This window comes from Spermophilus citellus, assembly GCF_964194105.1.
Source record: "Spermophilus citellus genome assembly, chromosome: 13".
Classification (NCBI taxonomy): Eukaryota; Metazoa; Chordata; class Mammalia; order Rodentia; family Sciuridae; genus Spermophilus; species Spermophilus citellus.
Window position 1 is genome coordinate 55,487,952 of NC_138193.1, and position 20,143 is coordinate 55,508,094.

The following is a 20,143-nucleotide window of genomic DNA, read 5'->3' on the forward strand; positions in this document are numbered from 1 at the left end:
AGAAGAAAAGCAGCTGTGGGAACATGAAAGGTACATCTGGCACACCCACCAAGTCTCCTCTTTGGCCCGCCCTTGTCTCATCCAGCTTCAAAACCCATATAATTTTCAAACCAATAGCCCAAGAAGTGACTGGCATGGTGTTTTCAAAACATCTGCATTTGAACGCCTTTTGGGGGATTCCCCCTCTGTTCCCTATTGCTTTTCACCTGCCTGATTTATTCATCTATTACTGGCTGATCTATGCTGGCAATTGGTTTTGCCTGTGGCTAATTTTCAGTCTTCCCCCTCAGATCCTACACTTGGACCTGAGACAGTGACTGTTCATTCCTTTCTCATCCTGGGGCTGCCATCCTAGTCCAGATCCTCACTGACTCAGATCTTCCTGCCTGAAAAATTTCTACTGCAGTCCATTGCATAGGCTTCTATTAAATGTACCTTACTTAATACACTGCTACTGAAATGCTATCCTCCCCATGAAATATAGTTTTAAAAGCAGATCCTTAGACAGGGAATCAATACTCTTTCATAATTCAACCCTACCTAATTATTCTTTGACCTTTCCACTGTTGCTTCCCTATATACCACCTCAGTGTTCCTTCAAGGTATACACCAGTTGGCTCTTGACAGAGACCCAAAAGGAAATGGAAGAAAAAGGGTCAGACACCCTGGGTCCAAGCCCTGACTCTTAACAGATTGGTTCCTTTCGGTTCATTCTTTTATCCTTTTGGAGATACCCTTTCTTCTTCTGTAAAATGGAGATACTTACCTATTAGGCTGTTGATTTTCCCAGGGATCAATAAAATAGAGGAAGATTCTAGCCCAGAATCAGCACACAGTAGTAGATGTTCAAGACATATCTGTTTTCTTCTTCCCTCGAACATATCTCAGAAATTCCTATTTTTGCTTCTTGGCCTCTACTAGTCCCTTTGCTTGAAATTTCCTCTGTTTTCTTCTCTGTTTATTTAAATTGTGCCTGTATTTTTGGCAGAGTGGAACTGTGAATCTTTTGGGCCTCTCTGATTTTTCCTTGCTCTGGACACACATAGTCTTCAATGCCAGGACTCCTTCCTTGACCAAGGGCAGGTGCCATACCCATAAGCATTTTTTGATCAAATTTGTTTAATCTGACTTGTTTCCAAAATGAAATTGAGGTGATTCATTAAGATGATTAATAAAATGAATTAGTGAATAGAATTAAAAGAAAGAAAATAAATTTAATGAAAAGGAATATAGCAAATTTACTGTCCCCATAGGGCTGAGACTGTAGCCTTCCGGGGAATGAGTATTTACTTAACATAGTCTTTGGGAAGTAGAACCATTTGATTTGGAGTTTATAGAGTGACTACAAACAAACAAAAAGGACCATTTGGTTGAGAACCACTTATTTAATACTTTTTTAATTAATCTATTGATTAGTTCCTAAAATTGGTAATGGAATTCTGAATTGCAATTTGATGTGATCTCTGGCCCCTTAAACAAGTGAACAGGATATATTTTAAATATATATCCACTTGGGCTAAGGGTCTTAAGAAGTTAGTTGTCTAGTGTTGAGTCTTTTGGTCAGACTCCTAGACAACTGAAGTTCTAACTTCTTCTACACTTACCCAAGATATAAATACATTTTCCACTTTACTATCCTTTAATGTTTGATATTTGTCTTATGCCTATCATAAAATTAACTAGGCTGTAATTTGTAATAATAACATATATAAAGCACAAAGTAATTTCCTACAACTGTTTCTAAATTTACCCATTTATTAAAAAAAAAAAGAACCTAAACCATTTTCACTGTGACTTTCTGATAGTTTTCCCTGAATATTATTTAGTCAGTGTCTCCAAACTTTCCTGGTTGAGTACCACTGTTGGTAAAATAAATTTTGAGGACTCAACCCTAATATATTTATGTATATAACAATGTATTAATACATTCTAATTAGATATTAAATAGCATACACCCCTGGCTCACTGCAGCTTAAGATATAGAACTTTATCACTACCTTTAAAAGTCTGTTTGCATGTATATGGACATATGTATATGTGTATCTACTAATATTAATATTTTAAGGCATGGTATGGACTTAGCCTAAGAAAGGTTCATTATAATAGTAGATAAAAGTCACATTTCAAATAGCCTTTCTAATAATTTCAAATTTTGCCAACTGTCTTGTCAAATCTGAGTAGCTTGTCACTCACTACCTTTACTTTCTGATGGAAATGATAAAAGAATCTGTACTACGATTAGGAGATTGTTAAGTTCTGCCATTTTCTTGATGTTTGCTTATACTTACACTTATTAATGTTATCTTTAATCCATGGTCTCTTTATAAATGTTGGTAAACCATGTAATCATTTTGGCCAGGAGGTGAGGACTAGTTTAGTTAACAACTCAATAATATATTCCCTAATCCACTCACCTAGAAATCTTTAACAAATCAAAGTATATTTTTAAAAAACAACAACAACAACAACAAAAAAAAAAAAAAAAACCTAGCCCATGGCTCCTAGCTGCTCTCCCACCATCTCTGCAGCAGTTCCATACAGAACTCACACCTGCCTGCATCCCCCACCCCAACAAGGTTGCATGGGCCTCCCATCCTCCCCCTGAGTACACGTGGCTGTATGGTATGGTTATTATCACCCAGTGAGGCAACAGGGTTTCTTTCCTTCTGCCCCCTGCAGGAGGATAGATGCTCTATGATCAGTGAGAAATGGCTGTATAGGACAGTCTCACTTGAAGGAATGTTTGTGTTAGCATTTTCATTTGGCAATCTTCCCCTAGGAAGCTGGTGAAAATGGAAGACCCTGAAGCCTCCCTATCTTTCTTTCTCTCTTTACCCAGGTAGTCTTAGAGGTGAGACTGAAAACCTGGAAACCTGTAGAGAAGTTTGGGACCTCTCCCCTCCCCAGTTCTATCACCTGTAGAAAATCCAAAGACCTTTTCAGGTTTCTGCGAATCCCTAGGTATGGAGGTCTTCTTGACTTCTGAGCTGCCATTTGACAGTTCCGTTTTGCATATTCCTGGGTGTGATATTCAGCTGCTTCATACATAGGCATAGAAAAATCCTTCACCCAAGCAAGGGGGAGCAGAGGAGATTTGTCTAAAGATTGGGATCAAGGGGGGTGAGTTCATAGAGGAAATTACATCACATACTGCACAGCAGTGGCTTTGAAAAAACTACTATTAGATATCCCAGTTCTCCAAAGTTTTTTGGAGCCTCAGTATCACTACAGATTTCCTTCTTAGCCCCTCTCACACATATTAGTGAAGTCTCCGGTCACATTCTGCCTCTCAAGACCCAGCAAAACAAATTTCTTCCCCTTCTCATCTAGATGTCTTCACACTTGCAGGGTTTCACTGAAGTAAGAAATGTTCCCAAATATGTCTCTCCTTAAAAAAAATTCTAATGCCAGTTGTTAAGAAAATGAAGTTTTTATCATCTCATTACAATCAGAAGGATCTCCTTAGAGCCATTTTTTTTTCATTTCTTTGTTCAATTTAATCGATATTAGATATCACATCTGAGAAAATGTCAGAGCACACTGTCCTCCCTGCCTGGGTCCTAGAGGTGAACTTTTTCTATGAAAGATCAGATAATGAATACTTTAGGCTTTCCAGGTCATATGGTGTCTGTCACAGCAGCTTACCTCTGCTGCTGTAGCATAAAAGCAATCACAGGTAATATGTAAACCAATGAACATGTCTGTGTTCAAATAAAACTTTATTTACAAAACAGCCAGTGATCTGTAGGGTTTTTTTGTTTGTTTGTTTTGTTTTGTTTTGTTTTTTATCCCCCAATCTAGAAAAAAGCAGAGAGCAGTCTCCATGAAAACAAGTAGAGGAGCCTCCAGGCTAAATTCAGTCTTTTTAACATAGCAGAAGAGGTCATTTATCACTTGCTTCATTTGTCCTAGTTATTCCAGATGCATTCCTGAGACCCAGCCTTGTCACATTCCTTGCCTGACATCTTACCACCCACCTACCTGGGTCAAACTAAGATACCCTTCTTTTTAACTTTCTTTGTGCCTGTTCTCTGACTATTCTCCTCACTCTACACCTGTTTATTTACCTTAAATTCCTCAAGAATGGAGATATTGTTTTATCATATTTTCTTGTACAGTACCTAAGTGTCTGATACATTGTAGGTATTCGGTTTATATTTATTGAAGTCCAGTGTTCCCTTTCCAGTATTTGTCCAGATTCCTGCGTTGGGAAGTACTTCTGAGGATATGCAGGAGGCAAGCAAATGTTCTTCTTTGAATCAGAGTGGCCTAGCCCCAAGGATAGCAGTTTGGGGAAAATCTTGGGCAATAAACCAAATGGGTCATTAGTCAATTCTATGCTTTTTAGTGGACTTTTTGCAATTGTTTTCTTATTCTGTCCTCAGCTGCTGATAGAATCCTAATATCTAAACCAGAAAAACAGATTTGGGATTTACCTGGAGTCACAGAGTCAGGGAACCTTCAGTCTGTGGCTCTTTTTGCTTGCTCTACTGTTTCCTAAAAAAATACTTGTAGATCATAGATTATGAAAAATACTTTATAATGATATGATTAATTATATCTTGTCAAAGACAGGGGATGGACAATAGGAACTTGGGCCATGGTGTTCAGTATGTTACTATTCTCCTGAGCAAAGTAGTAGACTATACATAGTAGCCATATTCTGAAGAGGTAGCATATTTAGAATTTTTGTTGGATTATATGATAAGTATCTCAGAGAAGCATGTTATTTGAAATCATTTTGTAATCTATCCTGTTTAGCATGAAGAATTCTGAATGTATATAAAGTGCAAATTCAGGTTTTCCTGCATCACGTTTACTTCAGGTCACACCTACTTTGGGAGCACAGTCCTCTACAGGACTTAATGTGCCTGTTCAAGAGACAACATGTAAAGAAAATCACCCTTAGGGAAGCGGGGTGTGGCTGTTGTCAGTGTGTCTTTGTATCTGTTTCTCTCTGTGCCTACCTTAGCTCCTGTGATCCTTTGCTCCCCATGGAATCTTTGCAGGCATTCTGGAAAGAAAACACTTTCCCTAACACAACATGCTATCCACTTGAGCCAGCCCAGACATGACCAAACATCAGCTGGGTTCCTATTCACTACTTACATGAATCTTCCCTCGAAACCTTGAAATCAAATATCCAAGACTGGTTACCCCTCACCTGTAATAGATAGCATTCTTTCTACTCCCTTATCCATGAGAACTCATTTATTTGAATTACTTCTATATTTTCTGCTGGAAATGTTTGCCTACTAGTAGGCAGTAACAAAGACCAAGAGAATCCTAAATATCTTAATAATATCTCACCCTGAAGGTCTTTTCTGGAACTTTGCATTTGTTCCGCTATTATAGTGCTATCTGTCCTGTGTCCAGTTAAATTGTTGTGTGGCCTTGAACTATTTTTTTTATTGATTGTTCAAAACATTACAGAGCTCATGATATATCATCTTTCTTACATTTGACTCAGTTGGGTTTTGAACTCCCATTTTTACCCCAAATACAGGTTGCAGAATCACATCTGTTACACACTCACATTTTTACATAATGGCATGTTAGTGACTGTTGTATTCTGCTTCTATTCCTATCTCCTACTATCCCCCCTCCCCTCCCCTCCCCTCCCAACTTCCCTCTCTACCTCCTCTGCTGTTGTTCAATTCTCTCCCTTTTTTTTCCCTCCCCCTTGCCCCTCACAACCTCTTATAATTTTGTGTATCATTGAAGGTCTCCTACCATTTCCATATGCTTTCCCTTCTCTCTCCCTTTCTCTCCCCCCATTCATCATTGTTTACTATTAGTCTTTTCCTCATGCTCTTCCTTCCTTTCTGTTCTTAGTTGCTCTCTTTATATCAAAGAAGACATTTGGCATTTGGTTTTTAGGGCTTGGCTAGCTTCACTTAGCATAATCTGCTCTAATGCCATCCATTTCCCTGCAAATTCTATGATTTTGTCATTTCTTAGTGCTGCATAATAATCCATTGTGTATAGATGCCACATTTTTTTATCCATTCATCTATTGAAGGGCATCTAGGTTGATTCCACAGTCTAGCTATTGTGAATTGTGCCACTATAATCATTGATGTGGCCGTATCCCTATAGTGCGCTCTTTTAAGGTCCTCAAGGAATAGTCCGAGAAGGGTGATAGCTGGGTCAGATGGTGGATCCATTCCCAGCTTTCCCAGGAATCTCCATACTGCTTTCCAAATTGGCCTCACCAATTTGCAGTCCTACCAGCAGTGTACAAGTGTACCCTTTTCCCCACATCCTCGCCAACACTTATTGTTTGACTTCATAATGGCTGCCAATCTTACTGGAGTGAGGTGGTATCTTAGGGTGGTTTTGATTTGCATTTCTCTGATTGCTAGAGATGGTGAGCATTTTTTCATGTACTTGTTGATTGATTGTATGTCTTCCTCTGAGAAGTGTCTGTTCAGGTCCTTGGCCCATTTGTTGATTGGGTTATTTGTTATCTTATTGTTTACTTTTTTGAGTTCTTTGTACATTCTGGATATTAGGGCTCTATCTGAGATGTGAGGGGTAAAAATTTGTTCCCAGGATGTAGGCTCTCTATTTACCTCTTTTATTGTTTCTCTTGCTGAGAAAAAACTTTTTAGTTTAAGTAAGTCCCATTTGTTGATTCTTGTTATTAACTCTTGGGCTATGGGCGTCCTATTAAGGAATTTGGAGCCCGACCCCACAATATGTAGATTGTAGCCAACTTTTTCTTCTATTAGACGCAGTGTCTCTGATTTGATATCTAGCTCCTTGATCCATTTTGAGTTAACTTTTGTGGATGGCGAGAGAAAGGGATTCAATTTCATTTTGTTGCATATGGATTTCCAATTTTCCCAGCACCATTTGTTGAAGATGCTATCCTTCCTCCATTGCATGTTTTTAGCTCCTTTATCAAATATAATATATTTGTAACTTTGTGGATTAGTCTCTGTGTCCTCTATTCTGTACCATTGGTCCACCTGCCTATTTTGGTACCAGTACCATGCTGTTTTTGTTACTATTGCTTTGTAGTACAGTTTTAACTCTGGTATCGCTATACCTCCAGATTCACACTTCCTGCTTAGAATTGCTTTTGCTATTCTGGGTCTTTTGTTTTTCCATATGAATTTCATGATTGCTTTATCTATTTCTACAAGAAATGCCGTTGGGATTTTGATTGGCATCGCATTAAACCTGTAGAGAACTTTGGGTAATATCGCCATTTTGATGATGTTAGTTCTGCCTATCCATGAACAGGGTATATTTTTCCATCTTCTGAGATCTTCTTCTATCTCTCTCTTTAGGGTTCTGTAGTTTTCATTGTTTAAATCTTTCACCTCTTTTGTTAGGTTGATTCCCAAGTATCTTATTTTCTTTGAGGATATTGTGAATGGAGTGGTTTTCCTTATTTCCATTTCAGAGGTTTTGTTGCTGATATACAGGAATGCCTTTGATTTATGCGTGTTGATTTTATATCCTGCCACTTTGCTGAGTTCATTTATTAACTCTAGCAGCTTCTTTGTAGACCCTTTTGGGTCTGTTAAGTATATTATCAGGTCATCCGCAAATAGCGATAATTTAATTTCTTCTTTTCCTATTTTTATGCCTTTAATTTCTTTTGTCTGTCTAATTGCTCTGGCTAGTACTTCGAGAACTAAATTGAATAGAAGTGGTGATAGAGGGCATCCCTGTCTTGTTCCAGATTTTAGAGGAAATGCCTTCAGTTTTTCTCCATTTAGGATGATGCTAGCCTGAGGTTTAGCATATATAGCTTTTACAGTGTTGAGGTAAGTTCCTGTTATCCCTAGTTTTTCTAGTGTTTTGAACATAAAGGGATGCTGTACTTTGTCAAATGCTTTTTCTGCATCTATCGAGATGATCATATGGTTCTTTTCTTTAAGCCTATTGATGTGGTGAATAGCATTTATTGATTTCCGTATATTGAACCAGCCTTGCATCCCAGGGATGAATCCTACTTGATCATGGTGCACAAGTTTTTTGATATGTTTTTGTATTCGATTCGCCAGAATTTTATTGAGAATTTTTGCATCCAGGTTCATTAGAGAGATTGGTCTGTAGTTTTCTTTCTTTGAGGTGTCTTTGTCTGGTTTCGGAATCAGGGTGATGTTGGCCTCATAGAATGAATTTGGAAGAGCTCCTTCTTTTTCTATTTCTTGAAATAGCTTGAAAAGTATTGGTATTAATTCTTCTTTGAAGGTTTTGTAGAACTCCGCTGTATACCCATCCGGTCCTGGGCTTTTCTTGGTTGGTAGTCTTTTGATGGCTTCTTCTATTTCTTCCTTTGTTATTGGTCTGTTTAAATTGTGTGTGTCTTCCTGTCTCAATCTGGGCAGATCATATGCCTTAAGACATTTATCAATATCTTCACTATCTTCTATTTTATTGGAATATAGGGTTTCAAAATACTTTCTAATTATCTTCTGTATTTCTGTAGTGTCTGTTGTGATATTGCCTTTTTCATCCCGTATGTTAGTAATTTGAGTTCTCTCTCTTCTTCTCTTCGTTAGTGTGGCTAAGGGCCTGTCTATCTTATTTATTTTTTCAAAGAACCAACTTTTAGTTTTATCAATTTTTTCAATGTTTTTTTTTGTTTCAGTTTCGTTGATTTCTGCTCTAATTTTAATTATTTCTTGTCTTCTACTACATTTGCTGTAGTTTTGCTCTTCCTTTTCTAGGTTTTTGAGGTGTAGTGTGAGTTCATTTATTTGTTGGTTTTTTCTTTTTTTGAGGAAAGAATTCCAAGAAATGAATTTCCCTCTTAAAACTGCTTTCATTGTGTCCCATAGATTCCGGTATGTTGTGTCTGTATTATCATTTGTCTCTAAGAATTTTTTCATCTCCTCCTTTATGTCTTCTGTAACCCATTGATCATTCAGTAACATATTATTCATTTTCCATGTGATGTAGAATTTTTCCTTCCTTCTTTTATCATTGATTTCCAATTTAATTCCATTATGATCAGATATGGTGCATGGTATTATCTCCACGCCTTTATATTTACTAAGAGTTGCCTTATGGCATAATATATGGTCTATCTTTGAGTAGGATCCATGTGCTGCTGAGAAGAACGTGTATCCACTTGATGATGGTTGATTTATTCTATATATGTTGGTTAAGTCTAGGTTATTGATTGTGCTGTTGAGTTCTATAGTTTCTTTGTTCAGTTTTTGTCTAGAGGATCTGTCTAATGGCAAGAGCGGTGTGTTGAAGTCACCCATAATTATTGTGTTGTGGTCTATTTGACTCTTGAACTTGAGGAGAGTTTGTTTTATGAACGTTGCAGCTCCATTGTTTGGTGCATACAAATTGATAATTGTTATGTCTTGTTGGTGGATGGTTCCTTTTAACAGTATATAGTGTCCTTCTTTATCCTTCTTGATTAACTTAGGTTTGAAGTTGATTTTATTCGATATGAGTATGGCCACTCCTGCTTGCTTCCAAGGACCATGTGAGTGGTATGATTTTTCCCAACCTTTTACCTTCAGCCTGTGTATGTCTTTTCGTATCATATGAGTCTCCTGAAGGCAGCATATTGTTGGATTTGTTTTTTTGATCCTGGTTACTAGCCTATGTCTCTTGATTGGTGAGTTTAGGCCATTAACATTTAAGGTTACAATTGAGATATGATTTGTACTTCCAGTCATGCTTCTTTATTTATTTATTTTAGTTTGGCTAGTTTTACTTTTTGGTTATTTTCCTCCCCCTTTACTGAGATACCTCCTGCTGTTAGTTTTGCGCACTATTTTTCAATTCCTCTTCTTGTAGTATTTTGCTCAAAATGCTTTGCAGTGCTGGTTTTCTTGCTGCGAATTCTTTTAGCTTTTGTTTATCGTGAAAGATTTTAATTTCATTGTCAAATCTGAAGCTTAATTTTGCTGGATACAGTATTCTTGGTTGGAATCCATTATTTTTCAGTGTTTGAAATACATTGTTCCAGGATCTTCTCGCTTTCAAAGTCTGAGATTAGAAATCAGTCGTTAACCTAATTGGTTTACCCCTGAATGTAATCTGCCTCCTTTCTCTCATAGCTTTTAATATTCTCTCCTTGTTCTGTACGTTAGCTATCTTCATAATTATATGTCTTGGTGTTGGTCTATTATGGTTTTGAATGTTTGGGGTCCTGTAGGCTTCCAAGATTTGGCAATCCATTCCATCTTTCATCTCTGGGAAGTTTTATAGAATTATTTCATTTAATATGCTGTCCATTCCTTTGGTTTGAATCTCTGTGCCGCCTTCTATCCCGATGACTCTCAAATTTGTTTTTTTTATGACATCCCATCTCTTGAATAGATTGCTCGTGGGATTTAAGCATCTTTTCTGTGTTGACTATATTCTTTTCAAGTTGATAAACCTTGTCTTCATTATCTGATGTTCTGTCTTCTACTTGATCAAGTCTATTTGTAATATTCTCGTTTGAGTTTTTAATTTGGTTTATAGTTTCCTGCAATTCTAGGATTATTGTTTGATTTTTTTTAAGATCTCTATCTCCTGGTAGAGCTCGTTCTTTGCCATTTGAATTTGTTTGTTTAATTCATTTTCAAAATATACTTTTATTGCTTGGACTTGCTGTCTCATGTCTTCTCTAATATTCCTTTCCATTCGAGTTAGGTATGCCTTGAGTTCTTTCCCTATCCCTGCTTCTGTTGTTTCTATGTCCTCCTGTAGAATTAAGTTGTCCTGCATTGTTTGTACTCCTTTTTTCCCTTGTTTTCTCATGTTGTTCACGTTACTTTCCAGCTCTATGTGATTGCCGTGTTTCTGCTCTCTTCTATAGATTTGTTTTGGTTCTGTATTACTCTGTTGTCTCTCCTTTGTGTTGTTAAACAATGCCTGCTAACGTGGATTCCGCTGGAAAGGAATTCCGACAGCCGAGCTCCAGTGACGTCACTACGCTGCTAAGACGGGCCCCAGGCTCCTTGCCGGGGTGTCCTAATGGGGGTGTGTGACTGGACTGTCTCTGTTTGGTTTCAGCTCCCGGTCGCAGCAGGCGGGCGGTCTCCAGCTGCCCAGTATCACAGGCAGCAGGCGGGTGATCGGTTGCCGGCAGGGGGGTGGACTCCAGCCGCCCAGTCGCGCGGGCAGCGGGCCGGCTGTCGCCGGTGGGCGGGCGATCTCTAGCCACCCAGTCGCGCAGTCGGTAGCCGGCTGCCGGGCGTTCTCCTACCACCCAGTTACGCAGGCAGTGGGTGAACTGTCGCCGGCGGGCCTGCGGTTTCCAGCCGCCCAGTCGCGAGGGCCTGGCCTCTAGTCCCCTTGTTTCTCCTGCTAGTCTTGGTTTCTCCTGCTAGACCAGATTTCCCCTGAGTGATGGCTCTCGGCAGTTCAAACTGTACTCTGGGCCTGCCGTTTGTTGGGTGTGGAGGGTGGCTATTGGGAACCCTGGCACTCTATTGTTTTGTTTCCGTTGTGGGGGATAGAACTGTACCGCTTCCTTCCCCCTCTGAAATCCCGTACTCAGCCCGGGGTTCAGTGCGGGCTCATCCGGCAGGATTCCACAGAATTGCAGCCACTTTTCTCCCTGATTGCTAATTAATTGCTTCTCTGCGGCGCCCCGCCTTCTGTAGCCGCGGGGCAGGCCGCGCAAATCAGTCAGCCTGGATCTCCGGGGTTGCCCAGTTGGCTATTGGGATCCCCAGCACTCTATCGTTTTGATTTTTTCTGCTTGCCCCTCCCCCAGCGCTGGCTAGACAGGTTTCGTTTTGGCTGCTGATGGGAGGGGGAGTTGAAGGTCAGGTGTCTCTAGTTTTCCCCTAGTCTTTATGCAGGCTCACTCTGATACTCCCTCTCCCGGAAAGCCTAGGAGAGATTTTATACGAATTCCCCGATGTATGGGGGATGAGCTGTGTGACACACACCTGTTTTATTGTTCCAGTCTGTCGGAGAGTGGCGGTGGATACTTCAGCTCTCCAAGATGGTGGCCGCTGATTGCCTTGGTGGAGTTTCCGTTGTCAGGGATAGGACTGTACTGCTTCCTTCCCTGTCTGAAAGTCTGAAATCCCGTACTCAGCCCAGGGGTCAGTGCAGACTCAGCCGGCGGGATTCCACCAAATCAAAGCCACTTTTCTCCCTGCTTGCTAATTAATCGCTTCTCTGCGGCGCCCCGCCTTCTGTAGCCATGGGGCAGGCCATGCGAATCAGTCAGCCTGGATCTCCGGGGTTGCCCTTGAACGATTTTTGACTTTGACTTGTTTGGATTTTTCTAGTCTTTCTCAACTGCCATTACAAAACAGAAAGTTTGGCTTAACCTCAGATGAATACCAGAGATGGAATCAATGAGGATTTAAAAAAAAAAAAGAATTGGCATCTTGGGGAGAGTAAGCCAATAGCCGTCTCTACCACTTGTCTACTTGTCTATCAGCCAGTTGCTCATTCTTTCTCAGTCTTGATCCTCCCCACTCCTACCCCTACCACCATGAAATAAGAATGATAATTTGAGTCCTATTAAGTCATGGGACTGTTTTGAAGTAACACAGAAGCTTAACAGAGGCAACTTTAGAACTTTGCCAAAATCGTAGTTGAAAGTAACGTAGGAGGCAAAGAAAAGGTATTCTGTCGCAGCATCCAGCTTAGCATAACCCAGCTCAAAATATCTTCCCTTTTCACATCCTTACCCACCGTATACTTTCTTGTATAATAACCAGTGATCAGCTAATTTACAACTTGAATTAACCTGGGTAGCTTGTAAACTACTATACTAGTTCTCACTGTCAGAGAGGGAAAAGACTAGAATTAATTGGAATTGGAGACATTGATAGGAACTCATAATTTATACACACACACACACAGTTCCAGAAATAAACTAGTATAGTACAAATACCATAAGCAAATAATTCCATGTTTGAGATCAAAACATCATTGATGACTCGTTGAGTTTGCTAACCCTAATAACATTTATCAGTATGTCCCATTCTATAAATATCAACACTTTTGTTCAGTTTAACAATGAAATATCTGATCTGTCTCTTAAAAGTGACTTATCTAGTTTACAAAAAAAGCATTCATTTGAATAAATCAAGAATATGAGCATTAGTGAAAAATGAGCTTCTAGGGAGTGAGTTCTAGGATATACTGATAGATGAGAAAAACAAAGTGAGGTGCAAACCAGTAGCTATGGTACGCTATCTTTCAAGTGAGAGAGGAAGATATAAAAAAAATTCACAGGTATCTGCTCATTTGTGTGAAGGAAATAAAAGAAAGATAAACAAGAAACAACTAGATTGGTTACCTGCAAGGGATGAGTGGGAAAATGTAGAAAGAAATAAGGAGAATAGGATCAGGTTAGTGAGGATAAAGAGAGAGTGATACTTCTCTCAGCATGCTATTTTATAGAACTTTGACTCTTAGAACTGTAGTATTGTTTCACATACCCCCAAAATAAATAATTAAAATTATCCAGGATGTAGGGGGAATCTAAAATGGAACAGAAGCAGTAAAAAAAAATGAACCTATCTAAATTACAAAAGAACAGTCTAATCAAATGGAAGAGTGAGGTAGAAAAAAACTAACAGGTAACTTTCAAAACCAGTATTTTGACTGTAATATGTAAGGACAAAGACAAAAAAAACTGTATACAAATGCTGGACTCTAGTTAATAAATGTGTTTCTCACCGAGGACTGGGTTAGCAACTCTGAAACCACTTTAAACTAGGACTGAATAAATAAGGCAACTGCATTTTAGATGACAACCAACTTTCTCACTGTCAGAGAGGGAAAAGACTAGAATGAATTGGAATTGGAGACATTGATAGGAACTCATAATTTACACACACACACACACACACACACACACACAGAGTTCCAGAAATAAATAGATGTATACACAAATTAGTATATATACACATATTTTCCTTAGATCTTTCCATTGAGAGAGCCTGGATACAATATTATCCTAGTAAAAATGAGCATGATACATGTTAAGACCTTGGTTTCTAAATACCATTCTTCAATGGAAAGAACCAGGGCATCTTGAAGAAGTGACTGATTCCAGGTCTGTGGCAGGAAAAGATACATGGTGAGCTTAGAACATCTTGTAGTAGCAAAAAGGAAATAACTATTTATGAGAGGATTAGAAACAGATAAAAATACAAGGAAGACCCAATCTTAAGAAGTTCCATCTGGCCAAAATGGGAACAACTTGAACAGCAAATAATAATTGTGTTAAATTATAACCCACAAATAAAATAAATATCCAGGTTATACTGATAAAAATTGATAGATGGATAAACAAATAAATGTAGGAGAAGGAGCAATGCTATAGAATTTGAAATAAGAACTACAGAAGAAGTAAGAGAGATATCGAATACCTTGGTCAAAACCACAGTAACTATTATTGCAGGCAGGACCCACTAATAGATATTAAAATTGATAGACAAAAGTTTGAGAAGAAAAAGGATTTTTGCATCATCTCAAATACCTCCCCCCAAGAAGTGTATTAATTACAAAGGGGAAAATAGTTACTTTACCGTAGAGAAACCCATCAGCTACCCCACCTGAACCAGGTGATCAAGATTAATATCACCAGTGATAAGATATGCAGACATCATGTATTCGCTGATTTGATGCATTAAACATAGTTCATATTTCTGATCATATTCTCATATTTCATCTTGATGGTTTAAAAAGAGAAACAATCAGTATGTCATTTAATAGCACTTAACTAATTTTTTTGGTTTGGATTACAGTTATTCATTCATGGTTTCCTTTTATTCTCCAGTGTGATAGAAGACATTTTATTTTAAAATATTGCTTGAAAGGCCTAGCCCAGTTCTTTGCACATATTAGATGCTTTTAATTTTAATTGTTAGCTAAATTCAATGATTTTTACATCATTTTTAAAGAAAATCTGAGACAAGCTGTTATGTTTTAGGTATGAGGTATCCCCTCATATGAGGAAACATAGTCATGAGAAGAATGAGAATATAGGGACTAGTTTATTTTGCCTTCAAGAACTCTCTGTGGTTGTCTCAGCAAGTTGTCTGGTCCATGTGGCCTCATCAGACCTCACCAGCTCAAACCATACATTTAGTTATGGAACATCCTGGCATCCAAGACACAGGACCCATGAGTGCACTGATCCTCTCTGTTGAGACTGATACTTTTTTGTACACATAAGCCACTTAACTCTGTTCTATGCACATAATCATCACTTAACTCTTGTTGAAATCACAAACTAATCCTATAATAAATGTTGTATGGAATATTGGAGGCATAGATGGCCATAAAATGATACTCAAATAGGTTTAGATAGTAAAAGATATGCCATTAGACACTAAATCACTTGAGAAAGTTTTCCCTTTTAATCTTCTGATGACAGGGAGAATGTCTCACTGTGGTTCTAGTGTCTGCATTGTCTTCTATTAATGGCAAATAATCTGGCTTCCTGATTATGTTGGTATTACAAAGTTTTCTTTTAAAATTTTCTTATAATTAAAATGAATCAATACAAAAAAATTACTAAATAAATATTAATACATGTAGCATGAGATATGGCAACAATTTTGAAAGTGAAGCTCAATAACAAAGTTTGAGGAATAGTGATCTTAATTTATGTCTCCCACCTCTGACCTTCTCCTTTCTTCTTCTCCATCCACCACATTCAATTATTTCAAGAAATAAAATGCTTTGATGTGAATATAGATGTATGTGCATAGCATGTAACTTGTTATAAAAGAAAAAAAGGGAGAAAGCATGCATGTCTGCTGTATCTTTCCAAGTGGGGACATTGGAATAACAGACCTAAAGACAATGGAATTGCTTACCCGTGTGGCCCAGGAGGGATTGGGGTACCATAGGGAAGGAGTGACACTTCTTAGAGTTAACCTTTTTGTATAGTTTTGACTTTTGTAAGCATGTAAATGCCCACATATTAAAACAATTAACAAGGATGGGTGGAAAGAACCTAAAACTAAAAGCAAATTATTAAAGAGGAGCACAATTGTATTTTGATGAATACCATAACTACACTGAACAGTGGTCAGAAGAAAATTAATCCAAGCAGATTTATAAACATGGTATTTGATGATAGACACTTAGTCTTCATTTGGAAAGGAAAATTATGAACAAATCTTGAGATTGTTTTGTAGTAGCATTGTTTTTGTTTTATTTTTTAGTGGTGTGTGCAAACGTGAAACCATTTTAGATGTATTATAAGTTTGAGTAAATGAGATGATAATGTTGAATCCCAGGACTCTCACAGGGGAAGACAAATAGAACCCTATGAGAATGAGTTAGAACTGCAGGTATTGGCTTCACACACACTTCTAAAATGTGTGTGTGTGTGTGTGTGTGTGTGTGTGTGTGTTTACACATATGTTATTCCTAACTCTGTTTGCTGAAAGGGCTTAGCTCCCCACAGATTGACCCCCAATAGCAGTGAACAAACACTCCAGATGCAATGACAATACCTGGCACCCAAATCTTGATCTCCAGTAACATTCCTTCCAGAAGAATCTTCTCAGAGAAATGACTGGTTGCAGAGCTAGGGCAGCATAGATGCAAGATGAGCCTGCAAGTTCTTTTTATACCTGTCTATGCTCAAAAAAATCATGGGGACATTCAGAGAAACACATGCCCCAGCTTGAAGGAATTCCCATTTGCCTAATCTGAAACAATTTGAGTGTGAAAACAATAGGCATAATAGTGAATTTAAGCCATTAGGGGGAAAAAGGGGGAAACCATGAGTCCATACCAATATAAGTTGATAAGTTTGATGCCAACACGGAAAAGACTGAATCGGAAAGGAATCCTCATCATATGTTAAATATACAGGGAAATTTTCATATGGAGCAGTGTATTTGCATGGTCTTCAGTAGTCTCCTTGATTGCTTACTATTTACAAAGGAAAACATGATAACTAGATAGTGAAGAAATCAGACATCATCTTGATCAGGTGATCAAAATTAATATCAGTGTGGAACAAATGAACATTGTATGTCTCCAGATGTGATATCCACTTATGTAATATTCTGGTCAGGAACGCATGTCTTGAATCAGACAAAAACCAGACTGAGGGAGGAAATGGGGGTGAGGGAGACTCTATTCTTTAAAAATGTCTATATCTTATAAGAAAAAGAAGGGCTGTGGAAATATTCCAGATTAAAGGAGACTACAGAGACATGACAACTCTCCATGTGTTACAGTAGCTTATGCCTAAAAATCCGGCTATTCAGGAGGCTGAGGCAGAAGGATCACAAGTTCAAGGCCATCCTTAGTGAAACTCTGTCTCAAAATAAACTGAAAATGGCTGGGGGTATAGCTCCATGGTAGATTGCCCCTGAGTTCAGTCCCCAGTATTACAAAAAAGGAGAGATTTGACAACTAACCAAATGTAATACCTGATATTAAAACACATCATGCAAGAAAACAGCAACAACAAAAAGGCTGTAAAGGATATTGGGTCAGTTTACAAATTATAATATGAATAATATCAATATTAAATTAGCTGATGTTGAAAATTATACTTTGGCAGTGAACTACATTCACCTTTATTTGTTCATTGTTGAATGCTGAGCTCCTAGATTGGTGATTGGGATGTGGAAGTCATTTGATAAGTGTTTAGTAAATTAATACATGAGTGATTATTGTGAATGTGGTATGTTGTGCCAGTCCATTGTTAGTTTCTTCACAGGCCTGCCTCTGAGAGCTAACCGCTGTGGTCTTAGCCCTGTTACTGTGCTCATGGAAGAGATTACTCATGGAAGAGATTACTTTCTTCTTTTTTAAAATATTTATCTTTTAGTTGTAGTTGGACACAATACCTTCATTATTATTAATTTATTTTTATGTGGTGCTGAGGATCGAACCCAGGGCTTCACACGTGCTTAGGCAAGTGCTCTACCACTGAGCCAGAACCCCAGGCCCCGAGATTACTGTCTTCTTATGTTAACTCATTTATTTTCTTAGTTGTACTATGGTCTGAACCATTCATTCTCTCAGTAGAATTTTATTTTTATTTTTCAGATCTGTTAACTTGTAGCAAAGTATGTTGGGATTTCTGGCATCTTGATTTGTCTGTTTGATTAATCCCTGCTATATGTATTTGAATATTTTACAGCTTTTGGATCTCTTCATCCAGTGGGATTGGTCAACATACCTTGCTGACTATGGTCAGCCCAACTGTAAATACCTCCGGGTAAATCCAGTAACAGCTCTGACCCTGCTTGAGAAGTAAGTATCCAGCCCAGTGGTTTATGCTGGGGATGGGGTACTGGGGTAGGGGTTGGTATAGAAGGTAATTTTCCTATTGCCAGTACCTTAAAATACATCCCTGTTCTTGACATTACTGTAGATGCTATCAACTGTCTCAATCATTGTATTTGTCAGACTAGTAGCCTCTTAATTGTTGAACTCTAATAAGCTAGGTCAAGTACAGGTCAGAATCAGACTCTGACATTACCTTATAGACTAATGAGGCAAAGTATCATGAACTAGAGTTAAGAAGGGCCTCTGACCAGCCTGGTGAGAGAAGTGAGGCTGATCCCAGTCTGGGTATGATATGGATGGAGCAGCCCCACAGAACAAGTGGCTTATCTGGTACCTAACAGAGAAGCCCTGGGAATTATTGACACCTTTCTCTGACCCCAAATCCTGCCTCCTGCCAGATGAAGCTTTATTGTGCTGACTGTCCCAAGAAATCTGTGTCCAAGAAGGTGCCTAATTCTTCCATTAGGCAGTTATTAGCTGGCACAGGTTGCTCTTCCATAGAGCTGTAGTCTCCCTGAAGCATAGGTACCACCTTTGGAATTGGGTTAGCCAACTTCAAAACATCTCAGGGCTAACAGTGTGTCAGTCACCCAGAAACTGGGCTCTTCTATGCATTGCAGCCTGGCTCTGGTTTTTGCTAACCTAGTTGACAGCTGACAAGCCAGAGACCAACAACCATGTACAAGGGCAGCTTTCTCTTGAAACTGGAATGACTAGTCAGAAGAGTGCCCTGCATCTAAGCAGTGTGAAAAGTCTCCATATCTGGCTAGCCTAGCATGACTCCAGTCCCAGCAAAGCAAGGGCCAGAATCTAGGGAGTCAGAGTAGAGTCTTAGGCTGGCGAAGTGAAGGTGTATCTCACTGTGTGTTATGGAGAGGGTGAGAAGCAGAAGATAGAAGGTAAGCAAGAGCAGGATGCACAGCTATGTTTTTGGAGCCAAGAGACTGACACCATGTCAGGGACTGATGTTTCCATTTTAACTTTGTTTCCCATGGTTCTCTCTCCCAATGACCTTCCTCCCTAGGATATCTAGAGAGTAAGTATATTATTCACTTGGGCCTTTTCCATCACTTTGAGGCAAGTCCTTCTGGTTTCCTCATTGACACTAATGACTACACTAAAATCCCTACCCTGTGAGTTGTCCCCACCCTGACATACTAATCTACTAAACCAGCCTGGTGCCAACTGGCTGGATGCCTCCTCTGTCCTTGATCCTTAAGTGACCCTTGGTTTACTAATTCCTTTGGGGCTGGGAGTGGTGGCAGGGATTTTTCCCCATCAGTACCAGCTAAATGATTGTTCCCACTCAGCTCCCTGGCACATTCAATTTTTGCTAGTGCAGGGCCTGAAATTCAGCCCTGGCACAGGAGAGCTCCTGCAGTCTCCCCTACCTCCTGGTGGTGAGGCCCATGGCTTGAAGATCTGAAACCTATGTCTCCCATAAAGGAGTCTTTATTACAGAAGAGGCCTAATCCCAGAGTCCTCACTGCCTAGATAAAATGGGGAAAGATTTTGACCTTTGAGTTTGTTCTGACATTGTCATATCCATTATGTGTCCAGAGAGACTCTGAGATTCCCTTCAGTCAGTTACTTCTCTTGGGAATCCTTTACTCCTCTATTTCTGAGAATCTCTAGAACCAGAAAGTACTGGCTCACCTACTTCTCATGGATTAACAGTAGGCTAAAATACCCTTCTTTGCCAGTCTGGAGGCCATGACAGTAATGAAGCTATGTGCTTAGCCCTAGCAATCAGCAGGATTTCAAAACTTCCTTCCAAACACAACAGGCAAAGGCCATCAAGATTACTAAAATCCACATCTTCCAGCCTCATAGAAGATTACCAAAATCCACATCTTCCAGCCTCCCCTTTACCTGCCCCACCCCTGCCTGCCCACAGCCATCAAGTTTAGCAATCTCTCCTTTCCAG

General features: G+C 39.1%; 1 protein-coding gene across 3 annotated transcripts in view; it reads left to right on the top strand.

Annotated features, from left to right (window-relative positions):
- EXOC6B (exocyst complex component 6B) overlaps window positions 1-20,143 on the top strand; it is a 613,649-nt gene that overhangs the window by 583,084 nt on the left and 10,422 nt on the right. For all 3 annotated transcript variants that reach the window (XM_081265351.1, XM_081265353.1, XM_081265352.1), the window contains one exon: window positions 18,068-18,180. In XM_081265351.1, the coding sequence (XP_081121477.1) occupies window positions 18,068-18,180 (113 nt within the window). The remainder of the gene's footprint in view (window positions 1-18,067; window positions 18,181-20,143) is intronic.